General features: G+C 37.8%; 1 protein-coding gene across 1 annotated transcript in view; it reads left to right on the top strand.

Moving 5' to 3' along the window:
- Nucleotides 1-23,172, top strand: part of LOC112572923 (orphan steroid hormone receptor 2-like) — a 42,250-nt gene that overhangs the window by 3,045 nt on the left and 16,033 nt on the right. Inside the window, exons 2-7 of the mRNA XM_025252914.1 lie at nt 1,047-1,323; nt 1,935-2,084; nt 5,877-6,006; nt 8,421-8,600; nt 12,609-12,742; nt 18,696-19,022. Of these exons, the coding sequence (XP_025108699.1) occupies nt 1,087-1,323; nt 1,935-2,084; nt 5,877-6,006; nt 8,421-8,600; nt 12,609-12,742; nt 18,696-19,022 (1,158 nt within the window). The 5' untranslated portion in view covers nt 1,047-1,086. The remainder of the gene's footprint in view (nt 1-1,046; nt 1,324-1,934; nt 2,085-5,876; nt 6,007-8,420; nt 8,601-12,608; nt 12,743-18,695; nt 19,023-23,172) is intronic.

The raw sequence follows: 23,172 nt of genomic DNA, 5'->3' as shown, positions 1-23,172 counted from the left end.
AAATACTTCCTGAGTGAATTCTTTTCCTGATTAAGTGCTGTCCTGCCCTGCCCTGTATGTGACAGTATTTAAATGCTTCCTGGGTATACTCTTTTCCTGATTGATTGAGTACTGTTCTGCCCTGCCCTTTATGTGACAACAGTCCTTTGTTGACTGATTTCTAGTTATTCTTTCTGCCTGTGGATATTGTAGTCATTTTGTAGTTTTTAATGATAGCTAGTACTGAGAGCAATCATTTTACTTGAATTGTGTGATTTATAAAATATATGAAAATCTCAGATTTTTTTAACTTAGTAAGGAATATAGCAAACTAAAAACATGCTTTGAATCTTTGTACCCTATAGAGCAGTGGTTCTCAAAGTTTTTCGGACCGCGGACCACTTTACTTAAGTAAAACCTACGGCGGACCACCAAGGCCTAAGTAAAAAATATGGCGGACCACCAAGGCCTAAAAATCAGTCTGTACTATGAATTTCAAATTTAAATTGGCGCATTTGTTTCATTTTAATTCAAAACTTAATGTCCTTTTGTAAAAGTAGTCTAGTAATATGTTGACATAAAACTACCTAGTTATTTGTAATTAAAATGTTAATACGAGGAATGCATCACTTTAAACATCACTTTGCTGACATGACGACTGTCAGCCGCGGACCACCTAACTTATGCCCACGGACCACTAGTGGTCCGCGGACCACACTTTGAGAACCACTGCTATAGAGGGCATTTGGTTGTGCAGTGGGGAATCTTAACTTTGAACCTCAAGTGAGCGAAGAGTCAGTAAATATGTAAATGAAGTTAATGGACCCAGTAATATCAGATTCTAGACATTTCTAAAGTTAATGGAACAAATGAAACCAGACTCTAGACATTTCTAAAGTTAATGGAAGAAGTAAGGCTAGACTCCAAAACGTTTCTAAAGTTTAGTCAGGAATGCTGTACTTTCTAATATTTGCAACTTCTAAAATAATTGATTTTAACTTTTGTGCTGAAAAGATTAAGAAATGTAAGTAAAATAATTTAATATATTCAATTTTTCTATTGTGCAGAAAAACAAGGCTTTTAGCTGGAATTATTTTTAAGGAATGCATGGCATCTGAGAGAAATTCTCGAAAAACGACCTCATCTGGGCGGGGAGCTCGGCAACAAGTAATTGTGATGGATACCGGAGGCAACAGCCTGGGTGCAGAACAAATGATTCATGTCATTAACCCACCCCTGTCAGGTTCTGGCACTACCACCTCACAGGGGGCAGTAACTCTTCCCATTGCTCTAGCTCAGGGGGCTTTGACAATTCCTGTGTCATTCACCACCCCACAGAGCTCTGTGAGTGTTACCACTGTGTGTGTGTGTGTGAGTGTGAGAAAGGTGGAGAGCTACTGTTTGAATGGTGGTGAATAGTTTTTTATGATGCATTTGATACCCAGTTGATAAATGTGTGCTTATGTGACATAACTTATGTGAAGCACCTTGAGCTTACCATCATAGGCAGGGAATGTACTCTGTTGTTTTTATTATTAAAAGTAGTGTTAACATAATTACCTTTTATCTTGTTGATGGATATTTGAAGGAATGGTCACAAATTTTAGAATAGTTTTGTTCCACCTTTATAAGTTGGTTTTGGCATTGCACTTGCTTTCTTTTCTTATTATAACATGAAAAAGAAGGATGCTGCATTTTTAAAATCTTGTGTTTTTCCTCATAAGCTACTACAAAACATAGAGGCATCTTGTTGGGTATTTAACTTTTAAGTTTTGTTGATGGCAGGGTGAGAAGGAATAATGTAGGATACTTTGACAGTTAAAAGCTAAGGTCACAAGAAATTTCCTGTCAGATGTTTAGTGTTGATGATAGGAGGGATAGGAATGATGCTAGATATTTTGTCATTTAAAACTGCCACAAGATGTGCCCTGTCAGATGTTTAATGTTGCTAGCAGGGAGGTCAGGCAGTGATGTCCAATGGAACACAAGTGGTGGTGTCAGGTGTGAGTGCTGCTGACCTTGCAAGTAAATTAAAGGATGCTGCTCAAGTGGTGCAGGTGCCTTCTGCAAGCATCTCTTCCATAGACTGGGCTTCCAAACTCAAAGTAAGTGACTTATATGCAAACCGCACATAGGTATGCAATGGGCAGCATATGTACCGAAAGAAAACATGGATATTCGTGTACTGCTTCTCATTATCTTGCCTGTGTTTGCCAAACAATGCAAAGTTATACCAGGCTGTCCTCTTTAAAAATCAGTAAACTTTTTATTATGTACCAAGATAATTAGCATTTTACAACAAAAAGTTTAAGAAGTCTTTTGGAAATAAATATATTTTTGTGAAAAGGGGAAAATTGCAGTGGTTTAATATTTATGCCATAGTGTAACTGGTATGGTACATAGGAGTTTTGTATCATGTAGGTGATGTATGGTGTAAATTGCAAAAACAGCAGCTTATTGTATTCTAAATATGCATCTTCCTGATTCAACATTTAGCAAGTAGACTAGCAATCATGTTGTGAGAGTACCTTTAGGTTATGTCAGATGTTATGATGATCATATATCATGATTGAGGAGGCCATAAAGTATGTAGCATAGTAATTGAATAGTGCATAGTGCTATGGCATAGAGACATGCTTGCCATATGTCTGATAAGGTGATAATTGCAAATGTTATATTAAAATTGCACTTAATAGTAGCTACAGTATCTAGGATGAATGGCATGCAGTGTTGTGAAAGTATGGCATTTTGATGACCCTTAGAGCTATGCCAACTAAAACTGTAAGTTCCTAATAGAGAGGCTACCCATGCTGGACATGTAGAAGGGATGGACACCGGACAAAGTAGAATGTGCCAGTCCTCCAGGTCACAGGGTGCTGAGCAATGGGCTAACAATTCCGATGAAAAGAAAGTGTTATAGAAATGATTACTAGAGACAAGACAAAAACAAAAAACAAGTGACAGTGGAGAGACAGACCAGGTAACAAGTTATGAAAGCTGGGACCAAAGCTGCAAAGATATTGACAAACTGACAGCTGACTGGCTGTATCAGGAAACCCATTGCTTTAGGTTGTTGGAATATTGAAACACTAAATCAAACAGAAAAATTACCAGAGGTCCTTCAAGAATTACATCCCTTATTAGTCATCTTGAGTACCATCCTCCATCATGGCGGGGACTCATAACATCCCTTCACTTCTGTCTGCAGTCTGAGCAATGTCATCTCAAATGATGTTCCGAGACCACAATATAACTCATTTGTCATTTAGCAAATGCAGCTATTTATCAAATCAGTGTCATCAGGCTATCTGGTATTGGTTTGTTCACCAGTTCTTTCCAGAGCTGATCATTCCAACTGTCTCCTCACTGGCTGTCCACATCATTTAACTGACAAACTACAAAGAGTTTAGAACTTCCACACATACTTTGTCCTTGTCAAGAAAGTGTAATCTCTGTATGCTTCAGTGGCTGCCCATTCAAGTCCAAGTAGATTACAAGGTGGCTGTGATACGTCAGAGCTTCATCAGTGGTTCCTTTACTGCCTCTGTGTCTAATGTACTCTCCATCTAGATATCTTCATTCCTCGATAGACTACGCTACCCTACCTCTGCCAAAAGTTTGCACCAAAAGGCTGGCAGGCGATACTTCTCTTATGCTGGAACCTGACTGTAGAACTTGCTGCCATTCTCAGTTTGAACCATTCAGCCTGTTGCAAGTTTCAAGAGGGTATTAAAGACTTTCTTCTTTCAGTGCAATACTTCTTGAACTCCTCACTGCAGTCCTGTGTTGTCCATGGTTAATATATGTGCACTCTTTGTGTGTGCGCATGTGTTTTCAACAAGACAGAGTACCATTATTATAAACCATTCTCCCATCAGTTGTATTCCATTCAACTCAATAGCAAAGAACCCAGAGAATTATCAGTGATGACATATAAATGACAATCAGCTACTTTAACCAAATCATGAAAGAAGCAAATCAATGGCTACATATAATCAAAAATGAAATTGATTTGGATCTCTGTGGAAACATGACAAACAGAAAACATGGAGAGCAGAGGAAAGAGATCAAACAGACATTAGTCTCTTTGCCTCATAGAGAGGATAACAGAAGAATACTTTTAGAAAGAGAAAATAAAGGAGAGCAATGCTAGAAAAGATTCAAATAAGACAAGAAAGTAAAGAGGAGGGCTACAAGAAATACAAGAACATTCATATATGACCCCAAGTGCCATGAAGACTGCAGATAAAAAAATCCGAAAAAAAGATTTGAAGGACCTTCCAAAAAATGGGAGATACAGGAGCAACTCCAGAAGAAGGGAAGAAACTGTCCTCTTAAGGCAGATTGCAGCACAGAATGAAAACAGCTCTCTATACTGTGTTCAGTGACTGAAAAAACATGAATCACTCAGGCTTAGTTAAAGTCCTAAGAGCACTATATATATATATTGTTTCATTGTCAGGTGGTTTGTAGAAAATTTACCTAGTCAACAACTTCATTGTTGCATACGGTGTCAAACAGGGATATATTCTCTCATCATTATGTTCATACATGTGAACGAAACAACAAAAGATAGAAAGATACCTCTGCTCAACACTTCACTACTAAAATAGCCATAAGAACTTTAATCTTACAGACTTTCTTTTGCTATCCATCTAACAAGATGATTCACAAGAGAGGATTGACAAGCTAAATGAAACTGCATCAAAATAGGACTTAAAAGTGAAAATAGGCCAAAAAAAGGAGACATTGCCAGGTCAACAGATCCCATTACGTTTGGCTACAAAGATGTGGGAAAAGTTTGTGAACTGGCATATCTTGGCAGCTGATAAAGGTACTTTTGAGGAGAGCAGACTAATGAAAGCAAATCAAAATTATGCCATATTGAGGGGGGGGGGAGTTTGGTGTTTTACGCCGTGTTATGCCATATTGAAAGAAATCTGGAAAAAACAATGTTCTAAGCAGGAGTACAAAATTAAGAATCTACAGAAGCAGTGTCCTCTGGGTCATACTCTATGGGGGTAAATGCTGAACGATATTAGCAAAATTCAAACAAGCTAAAAGACTTTTGAAACAATTGTCGAAGAAGAATGACAACAGATGCACCCTCTCCCCCACTCTTTAGAAGACAGCTGATGGTAAGGTGAGACACAACTGACTAAAAGAAACCTGGCAAAGATCAGGTAAGCACAAAACAACTTATGCTGCTGTGGTGACAATGGAATCACAAGGTTAATAGAAAATAATGGTACACTATTACTGAGAATTTATAAAACTAGAAACATAAGAACTTTGTGGCTTTCTCAAAAGATTGAATCACCACATACTCTTGACACTAGTACAGTATTATAATCCACACAGTATTAGTGTACAGTTTTATTTTTAAAACTAGAAGCAATATCTCAGCATCTCTTTCCAAAATTGATATCAGACAGCCAGAAGTAAACATGTCATTAACAACCATTGAGGCTCTTGCAAAGACAGGTGATTTTCTAGATTTAATTACAATTGTTGCAAAGAAATGAAAAACCAACAAGAGTTTTCATTTAATGTTGTCTAGGACTGATTATACTCATTAAATCAAGATTACAGTTTTGGGGTTTGTGTGTGTGTGTGTGTAGGATTACAGGTTGTCGCTGAAAGGATTTCAGGTTAGTTGTCCTAAAGGTCAGGGTCTGTGTGTGGTATAGCAAATGACATATTATATCACGTGATGATCATATGACACTGACAAAAACTCAAACATAGTAATGAAAATGTCATACTGTGGTATCCACTGTAATTTATGAATAGCTTGTATTTCAAGAGCTGCAGCACAACACACAGTAACTTATGTGTCCTAATGTTTCAGAAACTATTGCAGAGCACACAGTAACACAGTAGTCTTAATGTTTCAGGAACTGCAGCATGCTCAGCGCTTAGAACGGTTGCGTGAAGAACAGCGTGCTGTGCAGGACAAGGTCAGTCAGAAGCAGCAGTTTGAACACAAGTATGAGCCCTGTGTGGTCTGTGGGGACAGAGCTTCAGGTGTGTGTGCATTATGCCTTTCCTTAAACCAGTCTGGCTTTTTTTTTCTCTTTCCTTTTAGTTTATGAGAAGCTGAAAAATGGGTAGCACTTCACAGTAAAGATGAAGCAGAGGTCTAGTAGAAATCCAATTTATGCTTAACATAAAAAGTAGTACGATTTTAAATGTTAAAGCTGATAGAGACGGGGACGTGACCTGAAATGCAAGCACCCAATCCTTGCTGCAGGCATCAAGCATGTAATTTTGATGTGCTGGGTATCAAGTGTGACAGACCATAGAAATTCTGATCACTCTTCTGCCAGATATCCACAATATGCTTATTGCCTAAAAGTGAGCATATGATCCTATCATCATCTTTTTATTTGAACACTGGGGAAAAGCAAACAACACCTCCACAAAACAAAACACCTTACATTTATCATTGTATGTCAAAAAGATAAAACAACTCCAAAACGGATAGCCATTGCTCGCTCAGAAAATTATTAGACTCCGTTCCAATGTCAACTAAAAATTGATCAACTTGCTGGATGATGAATACCAGTCATGATATACTTAACAGGTTCAGAAAATTGTCCAGTAGAAAGGACATTAAATTCATTTGGTAAGAACAGGCAATTCTAACCTAGTATCAGGGTGTAAGTATACAGAAAACAATGGACAATATAAAACACATTTGCAGGGTGAATGGATGCTATTTCACAGGCATGAACTGACATCCTTGCCACTGAATGTTTTATCATAAAGCTGAAGTCTGTGCTGCCATTTCAAAAAGAATTCTGAAAGTAATATTTGTATAAACCCTATCAGAGTTGTTAACTTTGAATGAATGTCAGTGATGTTTGAAGCTTGTTTTGGAGCAATTTTTGTTAATCTTTAGTACTATAGCATACAGTAATGAAATAAACATGAAGTACTTTGTGACCCCATCCTGATTTCCATTGATTGCTTCTTTCATTTCAAAGCTCATACAAAGAATCTCTAACTGCCATATGTCCAGACTCTTTTGTCCTCCCTGAGCCTTTGCCACGTCTCTCCTATTTTAGAAATGAACACCCACCTTAGTATTGGACTTTTAAGTGCTCAATTTGTCTTGTTTGCACTCCATTCAGAAAAGCATACCGAAAACATTGAGTTTGTCACTAATCACGATTTTGATCTCTTTGTCATAAGTGAAACATGCCTTAACAAGACGAAGATAGTGTTTGTGCTGACTTAACATAAATAGGCTATTGCCTAAAGTCATTTCTCCACCCTACATGTCAAGGAGACATAGTTGTCCTCTGCAGGTAATCACTTGATAAGTACCTGTCTTTTTCTACACCTCTGTTGTTTCTATACATGGCTTTTGAAGTTGTGTATTCACTCATGGCCCTCCATATTTCATTTCATTAGCTGTGCATTTACAGAGCTCTTTTATTTTGTTCAATCAGCAACCCAACAACTCACAAGTAAGACCATACCTTGGACTGGGTTGTCACAGATCTAAAGATCTCAGTGCAACCTGTAGATTTTTGTTCTGACCTCTTACATGACCATTACAGTATTTTGTTTGCCAACAGCTCCAGCATTTCATCTCACACACTGTCTGCACTGTACTGACAGACAAGCATTTTGTATACATCTGTTCAAAGGACTGCACCACCTCGCATCCATTGATCAACTAGATACTATTCTCCATATATTTTCAGCAATCATGCCACAGTTTCTTGATATCATGCTTCAGTGTTGCAATATCATGCTTCAGTATCTCAGTATCATGGTCCAGTGTCTTCATATCATGCTCCAGTATCGATATGCTCTAGTGTTTCAGTATCCTGCTCTAGTGTCTTGATATCATTCTCCGTGTTTCTGATGTCTGATATGCCAATCAAAATGTGTACCTTGGTACTCAGAAATCGATAAGGAACTCCATGAGGCAAAGTAAGCTCCTTGGCACTGAGCATCTGTGGCTAAAGGGTAGACTTGCTATTCAGTGACAGGTCTACTCTTTGCTGTGGCTATCCATTTATGCTTGTATTGAGTACAATCTGTCTGTGTGCTAATTTCATTGAAGGCGATTGTCCTGCCTATTTCTCTGAACTTCTCTTCCCCATCATCCCTACCATAACCCTATGCTCTTTGTCTGACCAGCACTTGTCCCAAGTTTTCGTGTCAAGCGCTTAGTTCATTCTCCTGAGTGTGATTCTGTACTATATAAAATAAACATTTATTGTTATTATTTACAACACAATGCTGGCATGGCATAAAACACCAAAAAACAAACCAACAAACATCATTGTTCTGCAGGCGAATCAAACAATTTTCTATAATTTAAAGGGAAAAAAAGATCCAAAATATTGTTTATAGTTATGTCAAAGAATAAGCAAATCTTTAATGGCATGCAGAACTGTTTAGTGTTGTATGATATGTTGCAGGCCGACACTACGGGGCTATTAGCTGTGAAGGATGCAAGGGATTCTTTAAGCGCAGCATACGCAAACAATTAGGCTATGCATGCAGAGGATCGAGGGACTGCCCAGTGACCAAGCTGCACCGCAATCGCTGCCAGTATTGTCGTCTACAAAAGTGCCTTGCAGTAGGCATGCGGTCAGAATGTAAGCTGTGTTACAGAAAACTTAAAACTTTATTGACATATGCAAATAGTTCATTGAAGTGTTGTTGAAATAACCTTACTGACATTACTGTGCATCTTCCTTCTTTCCACCTGGTTCGCACCATACCAAGTATACAGAGATAGCTGTCTAAAAGGCATACTCAGCATGCGATAAAAGCTGTCCTGACGTTCCTGTAATCTGTCATCGCATACTCAATATAGTGGTCAGAGGGTTAGGGTTAGTAATATTATGTATATATTATTTAAATAGTATTTTAATAATATGTAGTCTGTCACACTTGAGGAGGTCTGCTTTTTCGCAACTAAGCCAGCTATGTTTCCTGTCCTATAACTGATGAAACTATCCGAAAGCATAATAAAGTTTGCATAGTATTGAAGTATACTAAGCCATAACTGTTTGAGGAATATGGGGGTTCAGACACCCAAATATCAAATATCAGATGAAGATTTTGAGTTAGCAGATAAAGTAGATGACAAAGAATAACTTCACAGTGCTATGGTCAGCACAAGTGAATATTAATTACATTTTGCAATCTGCAACTGACCATTAAATAGAAAAGAACAACACACTATACAGGTAATCACATGATTGATGGTTTACTGTATAAACCTTACCACCAACACTTGAAGATGTGCATGACCATTCACTGCTAGTAGTGACCTTTGTGAAGTACTATAATTAGGTAGCTTCAGCTTTTCACAGTCTTGTATAATGTAGCAACACTTTAAAGTGAACATTGTATCCTTCTTAAAGTTTCTTAGAAGAATTTAGCAATGATGATGTAAAGTTTAGAAAAGTAGCAATTTTCTTGCAGTTTCACCTTTTTTGATTACAGACATTCACTATAGCACTTTCGCAAGGAAATCAAAGGGGCAAAGCAATTATTCTTGTAATTTTTTGTCCACACTATAAGAAGAGCTTGTACTATAACACTTTAACCAGAGTACATGAGGAAAAACAACTTTCACTAATAATTTCTTAAACTGTAAGTTTATTAATTTTTTAGTTAGCAAAGTAATCTTAGGTTGTTTCTATCAGTCATTTATTGAGAGTCTGAGAGGAATATTCTGAACAGAATTGTCCATATCAGTTCTAAAATAATTGATATCAAGCAGAGGGATTTAGCTTCTTTTTTGCGATCAACAAATAGGATAGCTTCCCTCAGTTTGTCAATACCTGAATAAGTGCTAATTGCAGAAATTGTATTATTAAATGTTATGCTATGCCTGTATATAGAATCAATAGGCAGCTGAAGTTGTTCATGCCATCAGGAGTCCAGCTGCTTAATCACAGATATTTTGTCATTTTTGTGTGTGTGTAATGTTTTAGGTTTGCATATGAATGGGCTAGATATAATATTGTGTCACTTGTTCATATTTTTTCTTTGTAACTAGAGCTATATATGATATATATTAACTGAGCACATTTTCCAGTGTTAAATTGCCCATTGGTAGTAGTAAAGATTGTTATTGTCAGCCAAAATGACACAATGTAGCATTACACGCACAGAAGATCATTTATTATTCCCAGTGTGTTTGTATGTCTGCTCTTGCACTGTCTTTGTCACGATGTCAGAAATGAACTGAGGCACTGAGTCCATTGCATCTGCATCAGTCCGGATGACTATTTTACTTATTACACATTAGTGCTAATGACTCTTTTACTTACAAAATATATAGGGCAGACAAGATAAGATATAAAAAGCACTGAGAAAAATGAAAACAGTTTACACTGTACTAGTATTTTTTTTTAAACCATCCTCGCCCTGAAAAAAGTTTCTTGTTTCTTATTGGTCCTTAGCAGTGATGGATACTGCATGTCCAACACATTTTGTCCCATCCGTGCTCAGTGTGCTTCACCAAGATACCCATCTCCCTCAGTTCCCTAACTATTCTAGTCGTTCATATTTGTTTTGCCTCATCTGCTCCATGGCACTGTGCAATTATCATGCTAGCAGCATCCAGATTTTGAAAGCACAGTTGTGTATAGAACCCTTCTAGTATATTGGTTTTTGTTAAAAAAAATCTTTGGCCTTCTATATTTACCGCTTTTGGCAAGCATTGTTGCATTTGAAAAACCTAGATATATTTGGCTGCAAACCTGGACTATGCTACAAAGATAACATAAACTTTTATTGGTGCTCTGTGCTACTTAGTTGACACACTTCTTTAGTGAAAAGTAATCAGTAGCATTTGTCAGTTGTTTAGTGGCCATATGTATAAAAAGAATGAAGTGCATTTTTGTTTTGGTCATCATGGGAAATCTTATAAGGGAACCACTTCTTATTCAGTTCTGTGGATTCGATGGTGCCATATGGATCACATATCTGGTTGCTTTTTGATTCACGTATCTGAATAATGCTTCATATAAATAACAACACCATATTGAGTTTGTATTATTAATACTGCTTCTTTTGGCTAGACCAATTTTGAAACCTTTTATTTCCCCTTATTTCCTAGCTGACGCTAAAAACATTTACTTTATCTATCTGCCGTCTTCCCCTTTTTTGAAAAAAAAAAGGTAGCTGCAAATAATCCCTTTAAAAAAAAATCGATTTATAAAGGGTTAAGAAAAAAACTTTTAGCTTCATGTCTGTGAATTGAATATGCACTTTTAATCCCTGCAACTGACAAATACAAAAAGAAGAAAATGAAAAAGTTGGTATAAATATCTTGACCAGGCAATGGTGTGTTGAGAAGTATTTTTGGGAAGACCTTTGGATACACCTTATTTTTTTTTTATTTGCAAAAAAAAGGGGTGTATCAAAAAGGATTCTGTTAAGAATGGTTGAATTTTAAACTAAAACAAATTTCTTGTGGACCAGGGTAGCAACATAAAAATAAGCCTGTGATTTTTTAGCATGCCTTTTCCCTCCATTAAGGTGGGCTTAAAGTGCTTTACAAAATAAACACATGGTTGCTCAGTTTTTGGCACACACATAACTGTTATGGAGGGAGTAATCAATACAATAGCAGTGAAGATAACCAGTAAATGAGAGATTGAATGCTTAGGCTTGACAAACAAAGACCCTAATAAGCTGTTCATAGACAGTGAAGTACAAGATCTTCCTGTCGGATGAATAATTTGTTAGTTGTGGCATGTTTTTTCATCATATGAAATACATGGTATGGTTACAGTACCCACTGAAAAATAGGTAATAGTTCCATGTAAGTAAAAGTATGTGTGTAAATGACAAATAGTTTGACTCTTTGTGTAAAAGTATAAGCTGTTCACATGAAATAGTACAAATTTTTTATCATTTTGTAGCATTTCCCTGGCAACATAATGTAAAATTCAACATTTTATTTACCCACATAAATACTTAGCACGTTAAATGTCATGTCACTATCAGCTACAGCCGTGACAAGGCTGGACCCTACCTTAAAGTATTTTCATTGTTTTCTGATTTTACACATACATTGAGAAAAGAGTTTTTTTTTTTTTATATGATGAGGCCCCTGTTTTTGAAATCCTTTTCTCTGACATTATGATGTCAGTACTGAAGACTTCTCAGAAGACATAGGTACCAGTGGTGGCATAGCATGAATAGTGCACCAATTTTGAAATTGGGTGTAATAGCTTGTGAATTTTCAGGTCTCACCTACCAGCATTTGGATGTGTTAGCAGCATGGTTTTGAACATTTTTGCTTCCTTCTGGACATCTCTGCAGCATGTTGTATTTACCTTGCCAAGTCATTTTTTTTAACATAATCCTGTCGAGCCTGCTATGCTGTGATCAGTTAGTGAAAACTGAATTTTGCGTGCAAAATATTTGTAATATTTGTTGGTGTATCCGTATTTTAATGTTACAAGGACCATGTTTTCATCTATTCCATACACTTCATGAATTTTTTTTTTTTTTTTTTTGGTACTGTACCAGATGGTATGAATACAGAAGAGCTCATTATATCCTCTGGTAATTACTCAAAGACAGAAATTTTACTACAAAAAAATGGAATTATCACATGTTTTTTTTTTAAATTTCAGCTGTACAACAAGAGCGGCGACCTCATGATCATAAAGATAAAGTGCCTGTTACTGTAGCAACCTCCACACAGCGAATCTATATTCGTAAAGACTTTAATAGTCCTCATGCAGCTATTCCCACCTTTACCCCTAAGGTAAACTGATTTCTTTACTTCTTTTTTTTACTTTACCAGATAATGATATGAGATAACATGTTACAGTCACATTCTAGCTAGTTTGAAGTAGCAGGGTGTTCACTGGTTAAGTTAACAACAGCCCTCAAACACCAAAGTCAGTGCAGCAATTGTTTTATAATCAAATTTCTTGGTGACTTTTCACCACACCTGAATTTTGCTATGCTTTCTAGCCATGTACAACTCTAAGCTCTGGTTAGCTTTTGTGTTTTAGTTCTTGCCTCTTACTGCTTCTTGCTAACTTTTGTGCTGGTTGCACTCACAAATTTTCAGTAGTAAGAAACTGAAGCTTTTTTCTAGCCTGTTGTAAACTCAGAAGACTGTCACTGTTTGAGAGAAAAAAAAAAAAGGCTTATTTGCTTGTATGAGGGTTCTTGTATTGCTTTACCAGCATTTGGTTGATGCCAGCTGGTTTGTGCTCTCTTGCAAGACTAACTGTTCATTCTACACACAATATTGCTCTACACAGGCATATGAGATATATTCCAATAGGGCAATCATTGGACGCTCATACTTTCTGTTAAATAAAAAAATATATATATTCATGGTTCATATTGATCATGTGAAATCTTTCCTACCCCTGCTTATTCCAGTGTCACTAAATTTGTACCTTTTATTATTAATCTCTTGGACATAGTTTCCAGAAAACTTGTGTTTCTTTGTGTTCTGATCAAAAGGTATCTTTTAATAAATATCTTAGGCATGGGTTCCACAACATTGAGTGGGGGTTTCCTCTCCTCTTTTATGGTACATTACAGAAGCACATAGTTTGAGGTGTGTTCATTTTTCAGTACCAGGAAATTTGTATACACTTGAACAAAATGTATTGTGTAGTGTAAGCATTTATGTATAGTTTTCTCTGACATCTCTGTGGTTGTGCCCCTTTTGCCCTTGCTTATAACTTGGTCTGGGTTCTGTGAACACTTCTGAAACCATGGAAACTTTAATTTTTACTGGATGCCATGGCTGTTTATTTTTATGTACAAAAATATTTTGCTTGTGCAGACCTTCCAACCTGCTTTGTTATACAATTGGGATAGGGCCCTAACTGCAGCTGCCATCCTCATGAACTAGCCTTTGTCAGCTTTTTTTTTTTTTTGAATTGTTACAGTTTAAGATATATTACCTGATAAAGAGTAAGAAGTATTTTGCTTGATATGTTGTGGTTACCATCTGCACATTCATCAGACCATTCATCAGACTTTTATGTCTTTCCTTGCATGCTTGTTTGTCTTTAGTAAGGCTATCCCTCCCTCCCACAAAGAAAGTCACATATGGATATTCTCCCTCTGTGCTGCTAACCAGTGGAACTTTCTTCCACATCACATTTGCCACTCAGACTCCAAGGCTACATTCAAATGCTCTCTGAAAACATCTGTTTGCTAAGTACTATACCTGAATTACTATTATTAAATCATGTGTAATATTGTCTGTCATGTTAACCTTCATGAAACGACTCCATCTTTACATTGTTTATAGTACTGTTATCCCTTCATACCTTCATCCATTGCTCTGTGTTCTACTCTTATACCTCATCTTTATGTTGTTCAGTGTGTCTTTACATATGTACCTCACCATTCACTATCTGTTATCTTTTATTTATTATTACTATTCTGCTCAGAGAGTGTGATCTGTCTTGGTTGTGATGCTGCATGTTATAAGTGTTATTATACTCCACTTTCAAGCCACTGAATAGATTTCACCCATGTCATACCTCTTCTGCCTCCTCTTTAGAGTGTCCCTTATATTTCCTTTGATCTTACAACTTTTAACAAAGAAGAGGTTTTTTTTTCAAGTGTCTGCATGAAATTTTTTCTGATTATGCTGACCTTTGTGTAAAGGACTGAATTCCTCTTCAATTTCTTTCAGATCTTCTTATTCACGCTTTTTAATTATTTCCTTTAACTCTAATTTTCTTCTTTCTTATGGTAGCCTTTCGGTTTCTACCGCTAGCCTTTGGCTTTCTAACGCTGCTTCTCTTTTCTGCATTTCTAACTCGTGTTTCCGCCTTGCTAGCTGTAGTTCTGACTCGTGTTTCTGCTTTTCTGACTGCGTCTCTAACTCATATCTCTTGTGTTTAAGCAAATTCAGTCCTATCCCTAATAAAGGTAGTGAGGGTTTTACCGTTATATCCCCTCATTTCCCCCTCTCGCTTAAGCTTTTGTGGATCCTTGAGATACTGAAACTGCCCTAATTTTATGTCTCCCATGGTTCAATTTTCAAACAAAATGCAACTTCTACTTATAAATGTTAACACACCTTTAAAAAAAAAATAGCACAAATACAAATGCTAGCAACAAATTATCAAGAAAATTCCGCAATTCATCTCAGATTAATTAAAATTAATTAATACTCTACATCAGGCTCGCCAGTTGTAAAGGACTGTCGCGCAACGAATAACTTTGCTAGCATACACTCATCTAGCATTCACCCACACACCTAATTACAACACATTCAATAAAGATCTCAATAATAATTAAACAATATAATTAAACAATACATGAATCTATATATATAAATGTCATACGTTAGGTTACTACATAAATCATGAATTTCATCTCTCGGGTGTCTCTTCTTGTTACTGTTCTCATGATGATAACTCCACTGCTCACAAGTTCACCAAAGTTCACAATTCACTGTTAATTCCAATGTTCGCAAGTTCACCCAAAGATAACAACTCACTGTTAATTCCGATGTTCACAAATTCACCAAAGTTCACAATTCACTGTTAATTCCAATGTTCAACAGTCCCTGCTTCATATACGATAATACTCCAAGTCCCGTGGACCCTTAACGTCTTCTACCAGACGGACTCTCTGTTGGCCGCTCACTACCTCGCCACCCGGAAAAGTGACGTTTTAACCCCTGCACCAGACTTGGTTCATTTCTTCCTTCCGGTGGGTGTATCTTCCTCCCGGTGACCTTGGACATGTCAAAAGGGTCTAAAGACATTACTAAAGGGGCGTTGGTAGCCTTGGGCGATACCCGGCTTTAAGCTGAACATTAAGGGGTAGGACTGTTATACAGCTATCTCCCCTGGCCGTACGTGAATCGCGGCCGCTTACATAGATGTTTTTGCTAATCCCAACTGGCCACCGGTGCTGAGTAGGGCAGCTAGATGGTTGTTGCATCAGTCGGGGAAATGAGCTGCCAGCTTGTCCAGTTAGCGGTTGATTTTCCCCACACGTATTGCTCTAATCAAAACTTTACCCTGACATTAATAAAAATAGGAAATATGTTTTCTACACTTTGTTCTACCCAACTGACTGCTTCAAAGTCTCAAATGTTCTGTTGCTATGGCAGCAGCTGAGTCCTGCCAGCCACAACAGGCCTTTTCAGCTCATCTGGGAATGGCTCTTTCATTTTGTTTCTGAAGAACTTCATGCCATGCTGCTAGCCTTGCAGCATGTTCGCCAGTCTTTTGGGCAAAACAGTTTGATCATTTTTAATCATTATCTTCCCTTGAAACTCTTATTTCCACTCAAGTTTCATTCTCAAGCTCTTCATGTGGCTCTTCTCTGTCACCACAAGGACATTGTCTTCCTCTGTTCCCCTGGCATTTCAGGCAATTTTCATGCGAACCAGGCTGCTAAGGCAGCTTGCTGATCCCCTAGTCTACTGTGATCATAGATGTTTGCTTGCCGATCTCTTGGTCCACTATGATCACAGGTGTCTACTTGCTAATCTCGTGGTCAATATGATCACAAGTGTCTGCTGTCATTCTACCATCATATCCTATGTTCAGGCCACAACAAGTCTTGTATCATCTTTTCCTGCCTTTCTGACTTTACCATCCTGTATGATGAAAGAAAGCAGACTTTAAATAGGACACACATTCTGACCATAAAGAGTGATCCCCTTCAGTTTGTACTTGAAGCTAGGCACCTATTATAACTTTACCTTTTGCTTATATCCTCTACAGCTCCAGTGGAGCCAACTTTGGTGTAACATGCATGGCATGATATGCAGTTGAATTGTTTTTTGGCATTCTGCAGCAGATCTGTTCTCCTCTAGTCATTTCATCAATATATAATTTTTTTTCTGTTGGGTTGAGTGTTCTGCATATCAAGCACATACTAGCTCACTGTCAGGGAGTCAACTTTAATGGTTAGATAGCAATTGTAGCATATTATCACATAGTTTAGAGCAAAAATTATACAGTCGGACCTCGCTAAGTTGAACTCAAAGGGACCCCCGAAAAATTCGACTTAAGGAGTTTTCGAGTTAAGGAAAACCGCGTAATAGGCGAAGGTTAATCAAGGACGTTGTTTTTCCAGCTTAATTATAATAACTGTTTATTATTGTCATTTTATACATATACATATAAGCTACATACCAGTATATGTATCTATAGTATATATTATTGAACAGTACATCTTACCTTTAGAGAAAAAAAGTCTGTTAACTTTGTTTGGAGTTGATGTTCTGATGCATCTCACTCGACAATCTCCTCAGTCTTGTCAGTGAACTGAAACACCTTTTCCACACGATCTTGCAAAGATTCAAAAAAAAAAAAAAATCTGTGCAGTTTGTCAATAGACTGCCTCACTTCTTTTTGACTTAGGGACAGGAAGAATATCGACATTATCACCGTCTTCTTCCTCATCCAAACTCATTTTCCTTTCGTTACTCGTTTGCAACCAGAGCAATAATGTCATCTGTTAGTTTTCCACAAACATTCCTCTCTTGCGCAAACCACTTCAAAACACATTGTTTAATGATGGGATATTCACATTCCCACATCCTCTTCTGATGGACACATGGTTTCTCACTGTAGAGTTCCAAATTCTTCTCTTTCTCTTTAAGAAAAGTGGAAAGCATGCTTGCGGGAATGCTGAATTGCTTTTGCAATTTCCACTTTCTTCTTGTTATGCTTTTCAATTTCTCTGATGACTGTAACTCTTTCTGTGATTGACAGCATTTTGAGCTTGTGCCTACCACTTGCCATTTTTGCAGCACATACTGTACAGGAGACTTTGGAAAATCACACAGACACAAACGCTATTCGAGGCTCCTCCCAATAAGAGACTGACAAAGGTTACGGAAAATAGCTTTAAATCATCTTTCTTGACACAATTTGGAAATGCCAGATGCCATTCGGTTGGTTATAAGTCAGTCAGAGCTTGGAAGGGACGCAAAGTAGTTCCCCTTCTTCCAGCCATTCCATTTTTTTGGTCCAGATCATTTTCGGTCTCAAAATAGATGTCCTACTCACAGAGAGTTGTTTGATCCCTTGTGGAGTACATTAAGAAAGAATTTGCATCCATTTTCTTGGTTTTCCAGAATATGTGTTCTGAAATATAGCCCCAGAATAATAACCCAAAGGCCAAAATTCAACTAACAGAAGTAGGGAGCTGAAAAGTCTTTGAGTTGAGGAGATCTAGAGTACATTGTTTTTTATGGGAATTTGGCCGAGGACTAACGAGTAATTCGACATGGGGAAGGTGGACTAAGCAAGGTCTAACTGTTTTTGTTTTTTTAAATTGTAACTACAAAGTGTGAAATAGCTTTAACCTTTTGTTCAGTGTCTCTATCTCTCTTGTACACATGTGTACTGCCACACACCCACTGATCTGATATACAAATAACTTGTACTAGCTGAAGACACTTCTCAGGCCCGATATTAGATTGTCTATTAAAAAAAATACCCACTAAATAAAATGTCATGCTGAATACATCTCATTGTCTCTTATGATACAGACTATGATAACAGTATATGAATCAGGAGCAGTCACTACATTTGACACAGATTTTTCTTAATTAGATAAAAGAAAGATGTATAAACTGTCTCACTACACAGCCATTTATGAGAAGAATCAGTAACGTATTTCATTTAACCCAGAAATGCATCTGTAGCTTGGTTGGTCAAGCTGATTTGTGGAATAATAGAAATAACCCCACATTTGTGCTTCAGACTGAGCCTGGAGAAGACATCAAATACGGCAGCTTGCTGGCAAACCTGCAGGAGAGAGTGATCCAGACAGATCAGGGAATGGTAGTCTTGAGTTCCCAGATGTCCCCAGGTACCACAGCTAACACAGATCTGAGCACACTGGCATCTGTGGTCACAACGCTGGCAACCATGAGCAAAGAGGCTGAGGACCACACACAGGCTGCTGCCGAGGCCTTGGTGTCAGCTGGCGAGTCCCAGGCTATGTCCTCTGAGACCATGACTCCCTCAGACTCTGTGGCCAAGGCTTTTGACACTCTTGCTAAAGCTTGTCAGTCACCAGTTCAACAGGTAGAAATGATGCATATACTTTGCTTTTGTTGAAAGTTGACATTATTTCATATTCTGCTGCAAAATATATATATAGATGTTGAACGTTTATGGCGTATTTTATATTCTGCTGTAAATAAACAAGTTATAAATATATTGCAAATATAAAGATATAAATATAAATGAGGCATAACGACAGTTGGGAACAAGTGATCAGTTTTATTGTTACAATCATTGCAGTGCATTTGGGCATTGTTTAAGATGTATAGCATATATAGAAAGTCTATATTGTGTACTAAACATAAGGATGTATTTTACAACAACTAGGCTATGAAAGTTTTTTTAATTGTTGTTTAACACATTTAAAAAAATATATAAATGGAAGATGTAGTATGACTCCTTATAGCACAGCTTACCATCAGTATACAGCTGTTGAAAAACTGATTATAAGAGGATAGAAAAATTGTAAAGCATGTCAAAAGTCTGTGCAAAGCACAAAGGATAAAATCTTTTGATAGCAGAGTGCCTTCTTGTACTTTATTAGGCCATGTCTTTGTGTTTCTCACCATGATATAGCCTATCTTGCTGGCACAATTCTGTGCCACCCATCCCTTGGAGTTCCGTTGAAATCAAGTTTTGGCAGAGTAATTGAAATCCAAATCTGAGCATACATATTCATCCAGGAACACTTAAATCCTAAGTTATACAACCAATATGCCAACAAATTTTATACTTTCTATACCTTGTGCTTACAAAAATCAGAGAACAAAAAGTCAGAATGATAACAGATCCCCCAAAATGAAGACTTTTCGGCCAGCACCCTGTAGGAGAGAGTAAAAGAACTCTTAAAATGCAGTTATTCATCCACATTATGGCATTGAGCCTGGGCCTTGACCTTGATTCTTATACCCAGGTATGCATGAATCTGAAGTATTTTCAAAAATCATAAATAATTAGCTAAACATGAGAGGAAGATAAATCAAAATCATATTTAATGTTTTAAGTTAAGAGAAGGGAACTGCTCCTACCTCAGTCGTGACTTTGCATTTTCTTGTCAATCTACATTAAGTACAGTGGTACCTCGACATACAAGTGCCCTGACATACGAGTGTTTTGAGATAGGAGCCGCCGAGCGAGCGATATTTTGCTTCAAGATAAGAGCAAGATTTGAGATACGAGGAATCGCACACTACACCGCTGCACACGACCCCAACATGCGGGGCGGATGTTGGGGTCGTGTGCAGCGTCTAACAGTTTCTCCCACCTCAGACTAGACCTCAGTCTGTGTGCTTGTTTCCCTCGTTTTCGAAGCATTTTTGATAAGTTGGGTTCACGTTTTTTTGCTTTTTGTACATTTACAAAACATTATCCCATTTATTTTTGTAACCATGGGTCTGAAGAAGATGATGTCTATTGAATTAAAGCGCAAAATCGTAGAAAAACATGAGCAAGGTGTGCGAGTAATTGACTTGGCGAGGATGTACGGGTGTAGCACATCAATGATATGTTCTGAGCTTAAACAGGAGTTGATAAAGGTTACAACGCCAACTAGGGGCGTTACAATAATTTCTAAGCTCCGGACTTCTCTCCATGAAAAGATGGAGAAACTATTGACTGTGTGGGTGACAGAGAAGCAGCTTCAAGGAGGAACCTTAACACAAAGCATCATGTGTGAGAAGGCACCAGCGATTTACGGTGATTTGCTGAAGCATATCCCACACTACCATAAACGAAGAATGTAATATGATTTTATAGAATATGTATTTGTTATTCATAAATAAATGTTTCATCTTGTAAATACACTTTTTCTTATTCAAAAACACTTAACAAAAACAACTGAGGTAGTGTTTTGGGAGCTGGAACGGATTAATCGCATTTCAATGAATTTCAATGGGGAAAATTGCTTTGAGATACGAGCAATTTGACATACGAGCAAGGTTACGGAACGAATTAAACTCGTATGTCGAGGTACCACTGTATATCAAATTTCCAAAATGCACAATTGATCATCACTGGGATGTTTAGTCTGATATTCAGTGTATTTTAGTGCCTGCACATGTTTTTTTCACATTCTACACAGAGCATAATAGCAAGATTTTGTCAGGTCTTCCCTGGACAGCATCATACATAAATTATACAAGAACAGGAAAACAAATCTAGTTCACAGCCAGTCGAGGCTTTTATATATATATGACACAAGCCCCGGGCAATGCCCAACAGGCAGCTAGAATCAAATAAAAGTCTGTTCTTACATATAGGTCCGAAACCTTATCCTCTGTAAGTCCCTTGTAGACTAGCAACTCAGGTACACTTGTGCCAAGTCTGCCTCTAACTGAAGAATTTGCCTATGATCAGACACTACTGCCTTGTGGTTGGCAGACTCATGTCTCTTCTCTAACAACGCTCAAGGAAGCTAAACACAAGGGCAACTTTCCGCAGCTCACCAGCATTTTAGAATTTTCTCATATCAATTGTTCAGTCAGCTTAGCTCATAGTATTTTTAGGGTTCACTTCTACAATGGTGTAATTGTAAACGTCATGCAGTGTGCTTGTTTATGGTGCTTTTGTATATTATCCTGGACTTCACGTCGAGACTTGGTCGTCCATCCAAAGATGAAGCGAAGGAGAGGAGTTCAGTGCCGGCTGAGGAAATTTGATCTCAGTGACAGGTGTGAATCTCCACCTCTACCTTCTGTTCTGCTTTCTAATATTCAATCCATCCGGAACAAAGTCGATGAGCTCGACCCAGATGTCAGATGCCTTCCACAAACTAGATGCCATTTGCCCAGACGCTCCCAAGTTCATCCTTGTGGACATTAATCATTGCCAGCATACCAGGATACTCAAAAGCTATGAGCAATATGTATCCTGCTCCATTACACAGAACTTTATTCTCGACCTTTGTTATGGTACTGTCTCTGATGCTTACAAATCTCTACGCTTACCATCCCTTGGAGTGTCATACCACAACAGCATTCTCCTGGCGCCAGTGTATAAGACAGTGTGTCAGCGATTTACACTGGTGGTGAAGACGGTTAAATACTGGACAGAAGAGAGTGTCACCCACCTGCAGGGGGTGCTTCGACTGCACAGACTGGCAGGTCTTTTATAATTCCAGTGACGATCTAGACGACTTCGCTGATGTGTCTTCATACATCACTTTCTGTGTTGACACAGTCATACCCTCCAAGGAAAATTCATCTTTCCTAGTAATGAAGCCTGGGTAAAGAAGGAACTAAGATCTGTGTTGAACGATAAGAAGTGTATGTTTTATACCAGATCTGCATACGACAGAAAATTAGCAAACAGGGATGTGCATGATGCCATTAGGAATAGTTCTGCCCGTTCTAGGAATAGTTTTATACACAAGTCTGTTGTCTTACTGAACAAGTGTTGTAAGGATTTGTGAGTGTGTGGGTGTGGGTGTGTGGTTTTGGGAATATAGTTTTAGTGTTGTTTCTTATTTAGTTGGGTATTTACATGGACTGTAGGTGTTTGTGTGAGATGATAGTTTGAGTGGAATTAAGTTGTTATTAAGTTTTTATTATAAGCCAGTTGTTTTACCATGTCTTGTAATTTCTCCTAGTGAGATAATAAAGTTAAATTGAATTGAATTGAATTGAATTAGGGAGCCAATGAAAAGATACAAAGATAAAGTTGAGATGCAGTTCAGCAGTGGTGACCACAAGGAAAACGCTCATAAAAAACTTGTGGCACTTGCTAACTCACTCTCTGGATCATGGACTTTTTAACAGACAGGCATCAGAGAGCTTCTGATGTTACGGTCTTCTCTTAAGTCCTGTTGTCACCTGTACAGGTTCCCCCTCAAGGCTGCTGCTTGTCTCCACTACTGTTCATACTGTATACTAGCAGTTGTAGAAGCACTACAGATAGGAGCTTTCTTGTAAAATTTGATGATGACACTGCCTTGCTGTCATTTTTGTGTGATAGTGAACATAATCATAGTGGCGCTCTTCCTGACTTTGTTCGCTTGTGAGACGAACACTTTCTTGTCTTGAATGCCTCAAAGACCAAGGAAACGATTTTCGACTTTCAGACAAAAAGGGCTGAACCAGTCATCAGTATTATCCAGGATGATGCCATCGAGGTAGTCAACTGTTACAAATATCTAGGTACTATATTTGATAACAAGCTTAAATGGGGCTTGTTC

The sequence above is a fragment of the Pomacea canaliculata genome, linkage group LG9 (assembly GCF_003073045.1).
Source record: "Pomacea canaliculata isolate SZHN2017 linkage group LG9, ASM307304v1, whole genome shotgun sequence".
Taxonomy (NCBI): domain Eukaryota; kingdom Metazoa; phylum Mollusca; class Gastropoda; order Architaenioglossa; family Ampullariidae; genus Pomacea; species Pomacea canaliculata.
The sequence above is the reverse complement of the archived record's forward strand: the minus strand, read 5'-3'. Positions and strand labels throughout refer to the sequence as shown.